Raw genomic sequence first — 19502 nt, forward strand, 5'->3', positions numbered from 1 at the left:
GCACAAAATTACATGCACAGGCAGAAAGACAAAGTGACTCCTATGTATTCCTGATAGGGCCTGTAGAAAGTATGATAAAAAAATCGCCCAAATTTTGTAAGAATTATGTCCATACATGTAACTCAAAAACATACAAGTTAGCAATAAAAATACTTTGCAGGAGGCAGTTTCATATGACCACAGAGGTCCAACAGTTAGGATAAATAAAGACACATTAATAATTTAAGTTGTGGACTTAAATAATAACACAAATCTTTGACTTATTGCTTTATTTTTCATACACTACGCTACACATGTTAATCAAACAATAAGATACAACCTAGCAGTAGTAAGTACAAACAAAAAGCATCTAATTACTACATCTAATAAACAATAAAGGCTGTATTTATCTCTGTTTTAGTGATCACACTCCTGTACTGGCAAAAATTAACCCAAACTACTTGTAATGTGAACAATGTAATTTGTCGAAATAAATATTGTTCTCTCTAATTAACTATCCATCTTGCTTTTGTTTATGAAACTGATAACACAAAGACAAGGTAGTTGTTTTAAAAACACAAAGACAACATTGTGTAAATTTTGTTTGTTTACAGATCTTGGAGCTAATATTCTTGTTCTGTGTAAAAGGTATTGTGCAGGCTTACTGGGCCAAATATACAGGAAAAGCAAACACTAAAAACAGAGATTTCACAAAGATTTTGACAGAAATGTTTGTTCATTTGCATATATAGAAGATCATTTCGTATTGCTATAACAATTAACAAAGAAAAAAAAGCACTGCTTTGTTTTTTAATTGTAAAGAGTATAAGCTAAATATATTTGATTTTGGAGAGACAATAGGGAATAAAAAATATCCTTATGCCCTAGTTTATTTGAACATTTGCATATCTAGAACAGATGTATTATTTCATCAACAATATATGTTAAACATGCACAAAAATATAGCTTAAATTTGACCAAAATAAATCATGGCTAAAAATTAATAGAGAATAAATAGTCACATATATGCACCAAATTTGCATGACTGGATCAGTTCAATTATTTCACACCTCCCTATATACAGGCAACAATTCAAGAAAAAGAGTTTTCATAGTTACCAAACAAGTTGGTTTTGAGTTACTTGTAGTAAATGCAACTCCAAAAAAACTGAAGACTTCCTACAAAATTCAATTTTCCTTTCTATCCATAAATATCTGTATTTATCTATTACCAAAATTTCTTGAAGAAACTTCTTTTTCAACTTTTGAAAAAGAAATATAAATCACTATTAAGTACCATTCTGTGTAAGAATCAGGCAATCAGTGACACAACATTTTTCCCAATTTGGTCTTTTTTGCCACAAATATATACAAATACATCTAGAAAACAACCGAAAAGCTATTTAAATTTATCCTAAAGCATTGGTGACAAAGATATTTTTTTACTGCTTATGTAAGGAAAAAGTTCGGGAGAATTTTCCTGCCATTTTTCCATAGTGAATTTCAACTAAATTTGAACCACCCATATCTGTAAAAAGCAACCTTTACACTTAGACAGTAATCTCTTGAGGTTACGAGATATAAATACTTGGATAATGCAATAAAATCTCTGTGCACCTTATACACATTTTGCCTGATTCTTAGATGGAGAAGTACTTAATAGTTTAAAGTCTCAGTCAAAATCATCATAATACTAATTCATAATATCAAAATAAAAATATTAACAGGAGATGCATCTGATGATCATTTTTAATCAGAAATCTAATTTTTCCATCTTCACAAAAAATTAAGTAAATCAAATAACAAATTATATAACTGATTTCAACTTCTATTGCTATTTTCAACACTTTATAATAAGTAGAACGTTCTGGGTGACCTACAAGACAGTAAAACAGGTCATTCATAAAAAAGTTTTGAAATCTCTGGTTAACCTATTAAAACATTAAAATAAAATTCTTCCATCATAAAAGACTCCAGTAAAAAAGACCTAACAAAATTCAACAAAAACTAATGGAAGAAAAGAAATCGGTGGGAAGACTAAACATTGGGATCACTCACCCTCGTTCTTTGGTTACCTTACATACAAGGAAGCATCGAGATGCACAATAAACTTGCTTGTCATGTTAAATAACTCCATACCAAGTCATACACTCACATTATCACATTATTTTCTTAGAACCGATTTCATTGACATTCCATTGTTTTACCTAACATAAAGTTACTATTATGCCAACGACAAGTAACTACTGTACATATTATTTTTCATGCTTGCTACTTTTTTTGCGGATTCTGTCAAGTGAGCATATTTGCAGGTATCCATTTTCGCATTTTTAAAAAATGATATGGGTTATATAGTGTTAAATATCAATTTCGCTAGTAGTATTTTTTGCGCATTTCTGTCCACTGTGAATATTAATAGGTTTACATTATTCTCAAATTAAAATCAGGGAAAACCAACTTTGGAAATTCAATTTTTGAAACTGCATGAGTAAATATGGAATAAATAAAGTTCATAATCACACTTGACAACTGTAATATGAATGGAAACTTCTTAAATCAGGTTCAATTGCCAAATGCTATGTCAGAGAATAACTTCAACAAGTGTAGTGAAAGGCATTACAGAATAACAGTGGACACAAATAGCTTTTGGACCATGAGTTATATATTTCAGAGGCTTCAAAACTATATCTTTAACTGTATAATTTTGCCAATGAAATTGACAATATATTGAATCAGAATTTTAAAAATCGTTGAAGTCCCAACGAAAATAACTATGTTGATTTCCACAATATTCACATACTACAAAGATTTCCATCTATGAACATTTTTTTCACGTAGAAGGGGGTCATATTTCCTATTCCCTATTACAGATAAATTGACAAATGTATGACTTGGTATAGAGCAAACTAAGCTCCACACAGCAGCAGATGTTCCATCTTAAACAAACTACTGCAGACCAGCCTTTTGAAATTCTCCGACATTATTCAACTCAAAAGTCATTTGACAATTGAATAAAGTCACATCAACTCATTCACATGTTCCTAAGATTGGAAGATTTTTCTTCAGTCTGCAGCATCTGGAGAAAGTCTGGAGTTGAGAACAGACAGTATAGCAAACCAACTTCCTACTTCATCATATATACCTTAGCATTATATAAGTACATGTACTGAAGTGATATTACACATTTTTTATCTTTTAAAACAAATAATTACATTTCAAAAATCAGTAAAGTATTAAAATTACTGTACAACTAATTCATAAATATTCTGACAAAAATATTGACAATTCTTATATAAAACAACAACTATTCACAAAAAAAAATTAATTTACAGAGAAAAAAATATGTATCAGTGCCTTTTATTGTCCACAGTTGTATATATTACAGCAGATTTTTATTGGTATTAGGATTGATTTTACCATAGATAAAGAGTATTGCTGATTAAGGACGGGAAAGTTTCTTCTAAAATACATGTATACAGTTTAATACATAGAAAGCATTGACAACATGTCACAAATTCTTAAAAAATATATATTTTTGTTAAATTTGCATTCTAAATAATTGCTTTTTTGGAATGTTTCAAAAAGCAGCTTATAAAGGCCAATCTAACTGCAAATATAGGTACAATGTGCCACTATAAGATCTAGCTAACCTATTAAACTGGATTCTTCAAGAAATAGTTGGAAAAGTTTCCAAGGAGCACAGGAAAATGATGTTCCTAGTCAAAGGGAGATAATACATTAGAAAAAAAGAAATCTGCACTATTGTGGAGTAAGGTTTGGTAACACCAAGCAATAAAAATAAAAACAACAAAAACAACTAAAATATAACAATAACAAAATATACCTGAATTAAGAATATGATATGCAACTAATTGAGATCTTGCAATAAATCATATAAATTGATTATAATTTGGTTATAGTTGGTAAGTGGAATTATTTATATCAAAAGCAACAATAAATGAAAATTGGGTACAATAATTTCTATGAAGGATATCAAAAATTTAGTTTCCAGAAAATCAAATTTTTGAAAAGATTTAATTAATAAGTTAGACTGTGGCTCTTTTCCAGACTGAATAAAGCATTATGGGAAAAGTATCATTTGAACAGTCTCAATATAAGTATGTACAACTCTCTTTCCCAAAATTCTTTGTAAAACTTTGAACACAAAATGGCTACTAAAACAACTGAAACAAAACCAACAGGAATAAGCACATATATACAAACAAAACATTCATAAAGAAAAAAAAAGAAATGTAGCATATTCAAAAAGGAATATAAAAATAACAAACATTAATGTAAAAAGATGGATTCAAAAAGTGAATTTCTCAACTGGTGCCATATAAACTAGGGACTAGAGAGATTCTGCACCATTTGTTGTTGAACACTCTTTCAATTGCAAGAATTTTGTCAAAAAATAACAACACCCCCCAAATCTTTAATTTATTTAATGTTATAAAACTGGAAATGTGTGTTTGAAAAGTACAGAGGAACCTGTCTAAACTGAACTACATATGGACTTTAACATTTGCAAAAACCAGTTAGTTGGTGGCACATGACAAATTTTGTTTTCAAAAAAATTTTCATCTATTTCATATCCCAAATAAAATCGTTCTCAAAGTTTGAATGTTGGTTTTCAAATAACTGTAACGGTTAATGAGAATTCAATTACATAGAAAGCATTGAAATTCATTGGTAAAGGGAGATAACTTTCATTTTGTGCAAAGTTTGTTTGCTTTCTTAGTGAACTGTCAAATTATTTTTTCAGCCATCCACTTTTGATTTTAAAAAATCTTTTTACTATTACACAAATGATATAAACATTACATTGGAACAAAAAACATCAGTGGGATAAAATTTACTGGTTTCTAAATGGTAAGTCACTTAAACTGGTAAAGAGGAATTTTAAAGTGTCTGGTAAAGACAGATTTCAAGGTGTCATGGCACATTCTTAAACTAATTTGAAAATAAAACTAGGAGATAAAATTCTTTTAAACTGAAGAAATATGGATATGACAAACATGGTTGGCTTGCTTTATGTGTTTTTATCAACAAAATTCTTGCAATAAAGTAAATGAACACATTCATTTTTGAACACATATTAGAATAAGAACACATGAGCTGTTTGAGGAAACAAAATCATAATACTGGTAAAATGTCTATACTAAAAATCATTAAAATAATAACCTAAAAAGTTCAGATTTGCTTGTGTTACACATATTTAGGATAAAAGGAACTTTTTTAATGTTTAATCCCTTAACAAAATTCTAGCAGTTCAAAATCTGACAAGATTGATTACAGTCTATTGTCAAGTAAAGTATATGTTACATTGCAGTAATTTTGTGACAGATAAAAATTTTATTCTAATTATAGGAAATTCAAAGGAAGCAGAAAAAAACATTTTATACATTGTGAAAGTAGCACCTACAAATAATTCCTAATTAAATGCATATTTCAGCACCTCCATGTTAAGATGATATAATGATGTATGCTGCCTCATTGTAGTTCTATTTTTAATGAAAGTTGGAAGGGTTGATGAAAAGATTAACTGCAAAATACTTCCTGGAGAACTCAAGGTTGTTATGTACAAATATTTGATGATGAAAACATTTTTAATTTACTGACAATATCACAATTATACCACTAAAGTAAATATTTTCAATGATGTAAGAACTAGTTAAAACTGGCACAAAATGTCATAACTGAAAACAAGTGATTTACAATGTTAACAGATGAAGCAGGATTGATCATTGGTTTCTTATTTCTATCTTAACATTTTTCATGTCCTTTTAGTTGGTGATATCTACTTGAAATTTCATTAAAATCCAATTAACAAGAACATTCCATATAAGAATCTTTAGCACAAAATCAATTCCGGCATAATTCACTAAAATATATGCTGGAATGAAATAATTCACAAAAAATTCACCAGTTGATCCTTGTGAAAAATTGTTTCTAATATTCAAGACTGAATCATGCAAATTTGTTTCTAAGTTGAAAAGTAACTCCAGAAAATATTTTGCAGGTGACAAGTAAAGGCAATCACTCAAACAATATCAGCTGGAATGTAAAGACTTGCTAAGGAGATGATGGCAAAATATTACCCTTAAGGCAAAAGGTTTTAAAGGGAGACAAAACATATACTGAAAGAAAAACTTGAATAACATGGCACTTAAAGCAATCTTGCTTTTAGATATTCATTTCATCATATCCAGAATGTAATTATTGGTATCATGGTTTTTTATATAAATGTTTTAAACATAACTGTGCTATAGATCTACTCCATTTATGTAGGAATAAAGTGTCCTTTTAGACAGATTAATGGCAATGATAAGCTGATGTAAAACAAAAATAACATAGGTTATGACATTCACCATGCAATACTGTTATATTACAAAGCCAGCAAAGTGGCATTGTTAGTTATTGTGTACACACACATCAATAATTACATCTGGATACAATATATTGAACTCTTTTTGACACAAAATTGATGTATAAAAAAACAACAAGTACTATCAGCAGTGGAATTCTCAAAGATTCTGGAAGATTTCTAAAATAAACTCAATGTATCAACAATTGGAATGTTGATAGCCAATCATTTGATTCAATAGTAAATAACATAGAAAAAAAAACAACCAATCAGAACTATTTTGACAAAGGCTCTTAAATCTACAATGTATACATTTTTCTATATAAATCTACATGTTCCCCTTACAACATAGTCTGATCATATCTACTGTGCACCTCTTGGCATATATGACATACTTGATATATTAGTGGTTGCAAAAATCATTCAATAATTCAAATACTAATAAATATCCTTCAAAAGAAAAATAAAGAAGAAAAATATTTATAAATATAAATTTGTGAGAGTGATAAAAAATACAAGTACAACATGGAAATTATTTTAAGTTGCATCAGTAAAATGTGTTTGAAATTTTAAATAAAAACGTTGCTACATTCAAAATATCTATAATAATGTCAGAAAAGCACATCATTAAAAATTTATGGAGATTATTGCATACAAATTACAAAGATGCTGCCTTCATCAAATATTTGTTGAAAAAATAAACGTCCATTATTCAAAGATTGAATTGGTCATATATGGAAAGAAGGACATAATGTTAAAGAACTGTATACATGTAATTAAACATATAATCCCTAAATTTAACAAAAATTCAAATAAAATCATAAATATGTAAAAGTTAGTGAACAGCAACTTAATTTGATGAAAAAATCAAGTGTTCATTTTAATTACAAGAAAAAGGAATTTTTCACTATTTGAAGGTTAATTCTAATTGCAGTAACTAATGTAGATATGAAAGTATTTCCCACTACAGTTAACTCCGACAAGATGTTAACATGGATTTTCTCAGGTTTATGATGAAGTGCACAGTATTTATGAATCAGTAAAAGAGGACATTTACAATATAAAATACTACTAGCACTAACTCACAACAGCACTTTAACATCAATTAAACTATATTCTATTTCAGAAATCTTTTCTCTTCAAATAATACATGGAAGATTCCAGTCTGTTTTGAGAATCATGAACATCTATATAAATGATAATTTTTCCTCCCAATTTCCTCAAAAGACTTGACATTGGAAGACTATTAACAAATCTATGGAAGCAACATACATACATGTATTTTGGCAACTAATATTGCTACATTGGTGAACAAACCATTTTAGTGGAAAAAGATTTCTGAAATAACTGTTAATAAATGGCTAATTAAGTACATTTCAAAATTGTTCATTTATAAATATGTTTACATCATAGTCATTCATAAATGTATATCCAGTCTTCATTTATAAATCTAAAGCACATGAATATATATAGTCTATTTATATCTTGGGAAGTTCACAACCGTACAAGTACATATCATAATATAGTTCACAACAATTTAGTTAACAACCAACATACAGTCATAAAGATTAATCAAAATAACTTTGTTTATTACATAGGAATGTGATTAAAAATAAAGACATTTCAAAATATCTTTGGTTAAGTGGACGAACCAGCATTTTAATGTGGTGAAAAAAATATTGGATGATGAGAAAATGACAATGATGATGTCGGTCTTCGACCAAATGAAAAAACACCAAAATGAATCTATACGGTTCTCCGTCACAATGTTAATTATATCATGAGATTTTCTGTAGCAGTATTTCCTCAGATTATATCAGAGTCTTTAAATTAATACGAATGGAAAGAACTAATGAGTTATGTAATTTCTGAGAATGACTACAAATACAATATATCAGTGACTTCATGTCAAAATTCATTTCTAAAGAAATATTTAATTCCTATGAAGTATTCATAGTTTTTCAAAAATTAATATTTTGCCAATGAGTGTTGTCATTACTTGGATAATTAAATTTCAAAAGGGACAAAACCAATACCTTTCTAAATGTATTCTGATATAGCCTAAGAAATATACCAACTACAGCATGATGTTCAAGGCCTTGCCTATGGCACAAATTGATATGTGTGACCAATGTAATGAAAATTATTGCACTCAGCAATCCCTATGATAACAGGAGACAGACCATCCTCCCTGCTACCATGACAACCTCAGTCACTCATTCCTTCATCTTGGATATTGCTTTGAATGACATCATGCAAGAGTTCATCAACCGAATCGCCTTCTGCACTGATGCCCTTCTCTTCAAAATTAAGGTTGGGTACCAGAATGCTCAGCATGCGCACAACATTGTGGCGTAACATCTTCAACTTTAAGGAGTGTGAACAGTTCTCACATTCAGCTCTGTCTGAACATAAAGCTCCATTTCTTGCGATGTTATTACATTCAGAAGATGACTTGGATGGTTTTTTGGTGAGATCAATAGCACCATGGTTTTCTTCATTTGTGATGTTGGCATTACTGATTTCTTGTAGTGGTCTTGGGATCTTCTGTGATACAAGAGACAATGGTTGATCTTCTTCCTGTGCTTGTGGTGGTGACATGTTCAAACCATTCTGGGTAAAAAATGGTGACATGTGACCATTCACCATACTGTTTGGACTAGATTTTGGCAGGTTTGCAAGATGCTGCTGGGCCATTTGAGAAACAAAATCTTTTGGCGACATATTTTCTGACTTGACTGGAGAGTGCTGCTGTTGCCCTGGTGATGAGTGCATGCCCTGTTGTGGAGATGGCAACATCATTGGCAATGGAATGTTTGACTGTGGCATCAACAAGGATGGTGGACCTTGATTTGGTGGCACCATAGTAGGTGGGTTATTAATTTTATACATGTTGACATCAGGTGACATGTGTGTTAGATACCCCATTCCACGAGGAGACCTATTTCTCTTCTCTTTGATATAGTATGACATAATGCCATCATGCTTGTTAATGATATGACTTTTCAGACTGTGACTCTGGCTGTACTGTACACCACATGCACCACAGATGTACGGACGCTCACCTAAAACAGAAATAAAACATTACGCATTCTAATCTACTTGTTCATGTATCTTATATGCAGTATCTACCAGGGTGAAATTTAGGAAGTACAAGCTGGTAGCCCAGATCACATTTTTGTTTAATATTTTCTATTTGGATGGACACTCACCTGAAACAGAAATACAGCCTTATGTCCTCTAATCTACATGTTCACCTCTTGTATGCAGTATGTATTTCTTTTTATCTGTGTTTCAGGTCCAATTTTATTGTGCATAATTTAAGTTATCTCCCCTTAAGTAATAACGGCTTTTCTTTCTGTAGTTAATAACAAGACATACAAAAAGGTCAAAGTTCATTTCCTGATTTAAATTTCACTTTCATATATATCAATGGTTTCCTTACTCCAAGTTTCTGTACTAAATACATAAATTATCTAGAAATTTAATCACAATTAAACATAAATCAAGATTAACTGGTAATGCAATTACATTCACTTAAGTCTAAACAAACAGAGGAAACCATGAATTGTGTCAAAATATCTATGACAATTAAATTCAAATTAATGCTGTGATTTTTTGTGGTGTTGGAATTAAGGAGCAGTGACCAAGTTGGATTTCATACACTACAAACACAAAATGTAAAATTCATAAGCAATATTCTAATTGCATAAAAAATATTTAAAAATATTTATGAATACATAACTGTAAATAGCTTGACATACCTGTATGTATGCGGAGATGAACATACAAATTACTTTGGTGCTTTGTAGTATAAGGACAATGTGTGCATTTAAAATACATGTCACCATTTCCAGAGTCAGATTTTCTCCGAGTGGTCCCCTTCCCTTGGTGGGTGTTGTCTATGTGATTCTCTAAGTTTTTCTGACGACGGAATGTTCTTTCACAATACTGACATTTGAGATAGTCCTTCTCAGCAAGTTCTTGTGGTGAAGAAAATTTGTTTTTGTCCATGAATGGCATGACATTTGGCATCATATGGGGATCTATGGGCCCTGGTGGGAAAGGAAACATTGGAAGACCACTAAATGCACCATGTATCCAGTTTCCATTTAGTTTTGGTGGAGTTGTGAAGTCAGCAGATTTTGAATTGGTCATTTCAGCAATTTTCTCTGCTATCTCCCTTTCTCTGTCACTGAAAATACTTCTGTTTTCTTGGTCTTCAATGCTTGCAGGAGACTTAGAATTACCATTCAGTTCAAAGGACTTTTCTGGAGTTTTTAGTCCTTCACAAAGACCATTCATTATTCTTTCATCATGATTGAATCGTTTGATGAGATTTTGGCAGACATCACCATCAACTTCATCATCACGATCAACTGACATTTTATTATCACAACCAGTTTTCATATCAATCATCAAGCCATTATGTCCGTGTTCATCATCTTCATCGCCATCACTTTCTCCACTATAGTACCCATTCTCCACTTCAGGCTTCAGGTGACGTACTATGTCTTCTAAGGTGGGTTTTCTACGAGATCTATTTTTGTCTGGTGTGCCTATTTGAGATTCAGTAGAGCTACAGTCCTGTTCCATAGGGTCTGAGTCCATAGCCTCCTCCGGACTAAGATTGGGAGGACTTGAGTTAGAATTTCTCTCTTGATAAACAGAGTCTTTTGGCACATCAGGGAATTCAATCTGTGGTGGGTTGTCAGGACTTGGAGTCATAATACTTTCTGGTGGTAACAACTGCTTATAGCTTTGCTCAGAAGAGTCTTTTGATTCAGTCTCCATAACTTTATACTGAGAAGACTTGATTGATGGTTCTGTAATTACAGTACAGTGAGATTGTATATCAACAACCATTTTGGACGAAATGTCAATTTCTGGCGGTGGGCTTGGTGCTAGATTCTTTGGACTTGTTGCATACGAAAATGTCTCACATTCCATTATAAAATGACATGTCAGCAGATAAGATTGACATCTAGGCACATGGTCCTGAAAAAGAAAGAGAGAACATTTAGTTTATGTACAAAAAAAAACTGTATTGTTAACAATACTGTAAATATATCATTTGTATTTCCTGTACAGAATGCAAAAATAACTTCATTGGAAAGAATGAAGTTGCTATAGAAACAGCATCAATATAAAAGTACAATGCTAATCCATTTAACTGAGAAAAAAAAATGCATTAGCTGGTATATAAACATATATAACACTATATGCAGACAGAGACCCTACAATTGTATAGAATCCAGAGCTATGTCAAAACTTATTAGTGTAATGTTAGGAGATATAAACATCATGAAAATGGAAAATATATGGAATATTTCCTTATAGGTGGTAATTCTATATAAGAATATATATATAAGGAAACATGCTAACTGTTTCATTTTCTTGTTGACACAATGATAATGTATTATAGGTAGACCTTTTCACCATTTGTATTAGTAAGATGTATTTGGTTTCCTTATTTTCAAAAGTTTCTATACAATTGATCAGTGTATTTTCTGTTATATTCACAGTGATTAAAAAATCATGGTTGTTTATACTAACTTGGTACTTCCATATGAAGTATTAATGAGGGTTTCAGTTCACCAGAAAATCTACATGTCTCTATTGTTCTTAACACATTTCCATTAATCAATATAAACTAAACTAGAAGTGAGCAAAGATCACTAAGTATACCCTCGCTCCAAACTCCAGTTACTAATTGTATACACGGTCACTATATTACTCCTGATAGGTATAATGATTATTACTATAAACCAACATCTTTATACAGGTGGCTTTCTTATTCTACTATAAATCAATATATCACTAAATCAAATGGAACTGGCTATAGAACCTTCATTTTCAGGTATCACAAAAAGTGTCACACAAGACATACTGAAAGCAAAGAAGAAACTGAAAAAATACATACCCTAGAATGACACAGATATCACAGAGATAAAGCTATCACAAAAAGAAAACAATTCCCCAGATCTCAATTTATGTTTCGATATTCAGTTCTGTGTGAAATTAAGAAAATCATTTTGTCATAATAAAGACTAATAATAGTTTCATTGGAAAGAATGAAGTGAATTATGGTCAGAAATGATATCATCATCATCATGAGCAATACACCAGACAGACACCTCATCCATCAGAACTTATCAGAACTACTGGAATGAATCATTTGTAAGTATAGCAAAATCTACCCTGAAAAGTTTATTATTGGAAAAATATCTATTTTTAGAATTAATTGAATGTGTATATAGGTGTGTTGTTGATGACATAAAAACATGACAGTTTCAAAGTCACTTAAATTCCAAGTCAATTATAAAGAAATTTGATTTTTCTTTTAAAAAGCCATTTTAACTTAATAGAACCAATATTACTGTCAACCAAATGAATAAGTTCCATTCACTTTTAACATAATACAAAACACAGTTAAAAGTATAGATTTAACAATTCAATTAAGGAAAGAATTGATAAAATAGTACTGGTTTCTGCAAAAAGGTGACAGAAATCAGAACACATCATTAACCTTGAACTATATGTGATATCTAGGATCTTAAAATTCAATTGACAGATGTTTACTGATTACATTTTCCAAATGTTTTATAATTTCTATGTTATTAAAGTAAAAAAAAAATACGTTTTACTAACATGCATCACTCCTATAACTCCTACAATTATCGATAAATCTGCAAGGAAAATCACAAATTCTATCTAAAATTCCAGTTCCCATTTAAATCATCTGTTTGACATTTTCTCCTTAATAACTTAGAATTTCATTATCCAATAAAAGCCATCACTCTTGAACTGACAGCTTGCAGCAATAATTAATAAAGCTCAGTTCAAATATCAACAAAGAGGTTTATCAAAAACATTTTTACTTAAACTTAGTCAAGAACTATTATAATGAAATTTATCTTGATTTGGTGCTGAAATGTAAAGCAAGTTAACTTAACAGCACTTTCTCGTTTAGTTTTCTGTGAACCACTTTCTGTGAGGTACAAATTGTCACAATTGACTTGAATGAACAACCAGTTTGAACTCCCAACAAAATGTCATAATTCCTATGAAAACTTAGATACTATGATGTTATTTGTGAATCAAAGTTCAAGTGATCTCGATTACCTCTGATAACTACAGAAAATAAATTGAAGAAGTTACAATAACATTCAAAAAATTACTTCAATTTTTGTAGACTTCTGAAAAAAAAAATATTGGGGAAAACTTCTTGTTGTCAAGGATGAAAAGTCATACATTACATTTTAACATAACTTGACCACTATGAGGTGGAGGCATAAAAAAGTCACCATTGTTGTGTAGGGATTAAAATGATTGCTCTTTACAGCAATTTAATTTGAAAAAGAACATAATAATAGAAGCTACTGAAATTCTCCTAATTATCCATTAACCTCATGCTTATTGTCATCAATAGTAAATCTCTGGTAAAACTTTGCAATGCTGTTTAATTCCTAACCTTTTATTTAGTAAGAATACAATATCTGCACTGAAAAACATCTTGTATTCCAAGTTCATTATTTAGACCGCCTACCTTTCATCTATTCTGATATTTGAACAAAAATCTAATGCAATATCATTAAAATCATTACAAAAACTTACAGCTTGAAAAAAACTCCAGGAGCTAAGATTTTAACACACAATAGAACTGACTCCATCCTCTTTCTAAATCTAATAAGAAAATTACGTAAAATGTCATCTTTACATTCTAGTGTTGTTCCTATGAATGTTCTCAGAAAACTTAATTCTATATAGAATCGTATATGCCAATAGATATCAGAGTGTATTGATTATTCAATATGATTCCATAAATCTAACCTGTGAAAAACACTGTTCAGTGATAAAACAGAAATATAACCAAATCTGAAGATAATTACATCTCATTTGCATAAAACAAATTAAATCCTACATATACCGAATATATATCATCCTAGCAATCAATTACATCTAAAATTTCAATATCGCTTTAAATTCATTTCCAGCAAGCGGCACTATGTTGTTATATCTAATTAAGTACCAATCACATGTTTCTGAGCCTAGTACGAGGAATGAATAGGTGTCAAAGCCGTAAACTTAAATGCCAATGTATTACTTTTCCAATTACAGAAACAATTGCTTTATATTTTTATACATGAATGTGTAAAAAAGTCCTTAATTTGTTTTTATTGAACGTGTCAAGAAAATAGGTTGTTTCTAAAGCTTATAGGAACAATAACAAATTAACTCTCACAATAGAACTTTACAACATAAAAACATATTATTGAACTTGATTTTAACATCATTACATTCAGCTGAATGTAAGAGTGGTCTCTCTTTCAGGTATTACAACTTCTTGAAATAAATTATCTTTCTTTGCTTGTTAATAAGATTTTGATGCAGCTAACATACTTACATTTAAGAAGTTGAAAAACCTCCCAAAACGATGAGAAAAATCAGCGACATTTTAATGGCTTGATAAGTAACCCTTACCTTGAATAAATAACTCACTTTAGTTTTAGGAAGAATTAAATAACTCAGAACAAATAAGACTTATTATCTGAATTAACATCAAAGTTACATCAGGTATATCATATTCTAATCCAATCAATTCTTCACCTAATCAAAATCTATTTATTTTTATCATTTCATCAAAAAACCAAATAAATTGGTATATTCAGATGATTAAAGGTAAACAAAAATACAAATTGAAAATAACTGAAAATAACATTAGCTTACTTTTAGCAAATATAGTATACAATTACCAGGTACCATTAAAATTTCTCTCAAAAACTCATGTACAATGTAAACAAGATGTAAAGATGATCTCTATTTTAATGTCCTGTGCACTGAGGATTTTATTTAACTTGCTATATAGAAACATTGTATATGTAAAATTCTGGTCCTTTTTGATTAGCGTAAAATTCATTTAATTTTCCACGAATGAAATCCATCCATTCCTTTGGGATTATTTTATATACAAATTTAATCACCAATCTATACAATTCCATATAAACTGTTGAAAATGATGTTGAATAGAACCTGATTAGAAATTTTTTTCTGATATTTAGAAGCAATTTCATTAATTAAATTCTGGCATCAGAAACATGGTGACAGGCATCTATTGCCAAAGTTGATATAAATCTGCCTGTTTTTACATTATGAATATTGTAAGTTTTAAATTTCAAACCACAAGTTTTTGTTATATAATTAATTAGAAAGGTATGCAGTAAAGTGACAATTACAGAAGTATATTATAGAAATAAATGGCAAGGTGACTATTACTTAGGTATATAGGAAGGAGACACTTATGGAGGTATATAGCAAGGTGACAATATGGAGGTATTTGGCAAGGTGACAAATACCAAGGTATATGACAAAGAGACACTTATGGACGTATATGGCATTGTGACAATTATGGAGGTATATGGCAAGGAGACAATTATAGAGGTAAATAGGAAAATGACAATTACTGAGGTATATGGCAAGGTGACAATATGGAGATATATGGCAAGGTGACAATTATGGACATACAGGGCAACATGACAATTATAGAAGTAAATAGGAAGATAACAATATGGAAGTATATGGCAACATGACAATCAATGAAGTATATGACAATGTGACAATTACTGAGGTATAAGGCAAGGTGACAATTTCAGAAGTATATGTCAAGGTGACAATTTAAAGACACATGGCAAAGGAACAACTAAATCTGCTGTTCTTTCACAAGAACAAAAGGCTATCACACCTTTTCTACCTCAAACTCCAAATCCTGTTAAAATGAGACAACAACAATTTTACAAGTGTTTCTAACTCTTTGTAAAGAGACTGAATCTTTCCTTTAATCTCGTTAAAAACAATTGCTTCCCTTTTGGATTCCCTTTATCAAATGTGATCCCAAGTAAACTGTTCTGATCGCTTGCTGATATACTGAGACCAAATAACTTTCAACCACTTTATTTCTGAACTCAAAACACTAAACTGGAAGATGTTTTCAAAGATTCATGTCCAATTATTCATCCAACATAAAAAAACCACCAATTAAGATATCCATTTTTCAATTCCATCTGTAATATAAAACCTACATCAAAATATAGATAACAAGTAATCGATAGAAAAACGCCTTTAAAATCAATTGCTTCTTACTTTTAGCTAAATAATTATGAGTAAAGTAGGCAAATATCAGAAGCTATCAAATTTCTATTTGTTTCCGTAGTCTCTTGGAAACAAAGCCAATATTATGTACATATATATCAGGCTCCGAGAGGAGAATGGAACGGAACAAAGACAACACCATATGTTGTGTAAACATGGGCAGATGGTTTGCTACATACGGCTTTGTCAATACACATAGATAATTTTTCAGTCTTGAATATTTAAAATAATTCCCATAAAAAAACAGCTTAACTTAGAATAACATTTGCAATTCAATGTAATACCTGACAGATGTTGATGCTTGTTTCAGCAGCATATACTATAGACTACTACTACTTCACATGGTAATTTGCAGTTTGTAACATAATCAGTTGAAAAATATAAACAAAATAATTACAAATGAACTATTAATAAAATAAGCCTACAACAGATACAATCATAATATCTGTTAGAGGAAAACTGAAAACATTAACTTGAAAGCTTATGAATAATTTTTCTTGTTTATGGTTATTACATTGTAAGACGTTTTACCAGCAAAACTTTTACCTATACATAGTCTGACATACCAGTGAAGCTGTATCAACAATGTGAATAATACATGTATGTCTATTGAGGTTATTATTATTGACATTTAGGTTTTGTTTCTATAATACCATTACATTTTTATAATACAAAACTGAACAGAAAACACTAAAATATTTCTACAAAATGTTTTAAAACATTGACAGATATCTGTCTTAAACAAGTAGATAAATTTCAATCTTCATTAATTTAAAGTCAACTCAGTGAAGTACGACATCTTAGATTTTGTCCCCATCCCACCTGCATTAAGCCTGACAATTTATTGGCTCAGGTAAAAGGTAAATAAACAGAAACATCTGCCGTATTCCCCATGTCAAATAGTCTTTATAAAATCATTATCTACCTGTTATATATACCTGGTCGTCAGGTAGATTTGTTTGTTTTTGTGATAGCAGGGCAGTATGTGGCATCCTGGTTTAATCTGTAACAAAACAAGACAAATCCAAACAATTTGAAATGTACCCTCACCTTTCAACCTGATTATTTTAAAACATATATGTATGTTTTTTTATTTGTAACAAGAGAATATCTTCTAACCAATAGTAACTCCCTATTTCAACTTCTTTCTGTTTACTGTAAATTCATAAATAACTACATGCATTGGTAATAGCAAATCTATCATTTAAGGCAAAAATAAAAGTTACTCAAATTATTGCAATATAGAGAAAATCCTGCTTCAGCAATGATAATACTTCAGTTTTGCAAGTTTAAGTTACTGCAACAGCAGTCAATTAACATTTTTCTGCAATAATAAAAACTTGGCATAACTTCTGAATTCACAGTAAGACATTTACCACAAAAAATCTGTGGTATTTTAAAAGCCATCCCATTACTTAATATTATAGTACTTAGTACATATTTATAGGAAATTAAAATGCAGATATTATCTATAGTCTACATAACTTTCAATTGCAAATGTCAAAAACGTATGGTACCGTGAAAGCTTCACTTCAAAATAATGTGTATAACTATTTTACTACCCGTCAATAAAAACCTGCAACAAAAAATAATAGAAATGTTCCATTTAAGAACAAAGAAATTAATAGTGTTCCTTTAACAAGTTATAAGTAGCACTCAATGAAATTGAAAAGAAACTGAAAAAAAAAAACCCCAAAAAAACCAAAAAAAAAAATAGAACATTTTATTCAAGCATACAATGAACACAGAGAAATATCCAATAATGCAATGCTGAGCTATTAAACCAAATCTTAGACAAGATGTCCAACAAGACCACAGTGACCCTAACAATAGCTGACCTTCAAGAGGACTCTTTCTCAAAATTAAACGTGACTTAAGCAATAGATGCCTTACTTAGGGCCAACCTGGTACTGTGGTTATATCTACCATACCAATTGAGTCATTTGTGGGGAAACTTTTACAAGACATTATTGAAGTTATTTAAGAGATTTTAATACTGGCTTTTTAAGACCTTTTTAATGGCGTGAGCTGAAGTGTGCCTATGCTTATGAACAGCTACTTAGCAATGATGTTGGGTCAACACTAGTTTTAAAGTTGTAGTTTAGATATACCATAATGAGAGTACATCTGTGGGCTGAAAAGTCACCTAATGATCATGAAACTATTAGAAACGGAGTCAAGTAGTCCATTTTACTAGACCACAATTTAATAGGCCTTTCTTTGATAACAATCTATTCAGAAACTATCTACGGCCCAGATAATTACTTTTTCTACCAAACCCATCATTGATTTCTGTAAAGTTACTGCTCGGATACCTATATATTTGAAATCTTTTGCCTGTATTTTTGATAAGAGATATGACATTATTCTCTCATTATACCCAGTGATGATTATTGGTATTCCATCAATCTAACAGACCTAACTTTGATAAAAGTTTCATCAATATCTACCTGGTTCCGTAGGTAATATATACTTTCACAGGTAAGCCGTCTCTGTTAATGATTTTATTAAGCCATCAACTACAATGTTAGAGCCCGCGGGAAAACCATTGTCTGTCATTATAAAGAATGGCTACTTAGATATTGATGACAAAGAGTAAAAGCCACAAAAGTTGGATTGTGATCTTTAAATAATCATATGATTTTTATCAAAAAGGTAAAAAAATTAGAATTAATCAGATAAATGAATCCCTAGAGGACATAATCAATTGAATTTCTAAAATTACCTATCAGATTAAAAAAGGATAACAAAGTCTTTGAAGTTCATGACTTATTGCACTTTGTCATGAAAAGTAACAAGTTTGGTTATATAAAACAAAATGTAACTTTTTCTGGAAAAATTTGAGCAAGAAAGCTTCTCACATAACTAAATTAACACTATATAGTGGCAAATTCTAATCTGAATATTATTTCCTAATTATGAACACAGCATTAGGTATCAGTCTTGTATTGCATATTCCTGAGCAGGTGTCTCCCAAAACATGGAAGTTAAAAAATATAGTGCGCTTC

The 19502-nt window shown here is 30.4% G+C and overlaps 1 protein-coding gene across 12 annotated transcripts in view; it reads right to left on the bottom strand.

Moving 5' to 3' along the window:
* Nucleotides 1-254: 254 nt before the first annotated feature.
* The window catches only part of LOC148609831 (uncharacterized), a 49374-nt gene continuing 30126 nt past the window's right edge, over nt 255-19502 (bottom strand). For 9 of the 12 annotated variants that reach the window (XM_088541185.1, XM_088541186.1, XM_088541183.1 and 6 more), the window contains 2 exons: nt 10110-11343; nt 255-9410 (listed from right to left, as the gene is read on the bottom strand). In XM_088541185.1, coding sequence (XP_088397311.1) covers nt 8554-9410; nt 10110-11295 — 2043 coding nt within the window. In that variant the 5' untranslated portion in view covers nt 11296-11343 and the 3' untranslated portion in view covers nt 255-8553. Of the gene's footprint in view, nt 9411-10109; nt 11344-13962; nt 14191-14752; nt 14875-17419; nt 17498-19502 lie in introns of those variants that run through there. The other 3 variants (XM_088541187.1, XM_088541192.1, XM_088541189.1) reach the window with 3 other exon arrangements.

The sequence above is a fragment of the Perna viridis genome, chromosome 8, assembly GCF_037379345.1.
Source record: "Perna viridis isolate PV_CMFRI_1.1 ecotype Kerala chromosome 8, ASM3737934v1, whole genome shotgun sequence".
Lineage (NCBI taxonomy): Eukaryota > Metazoa > Mollusca > Bivalvia > Mytilida > Mytilidae > Perna > Perna viridis.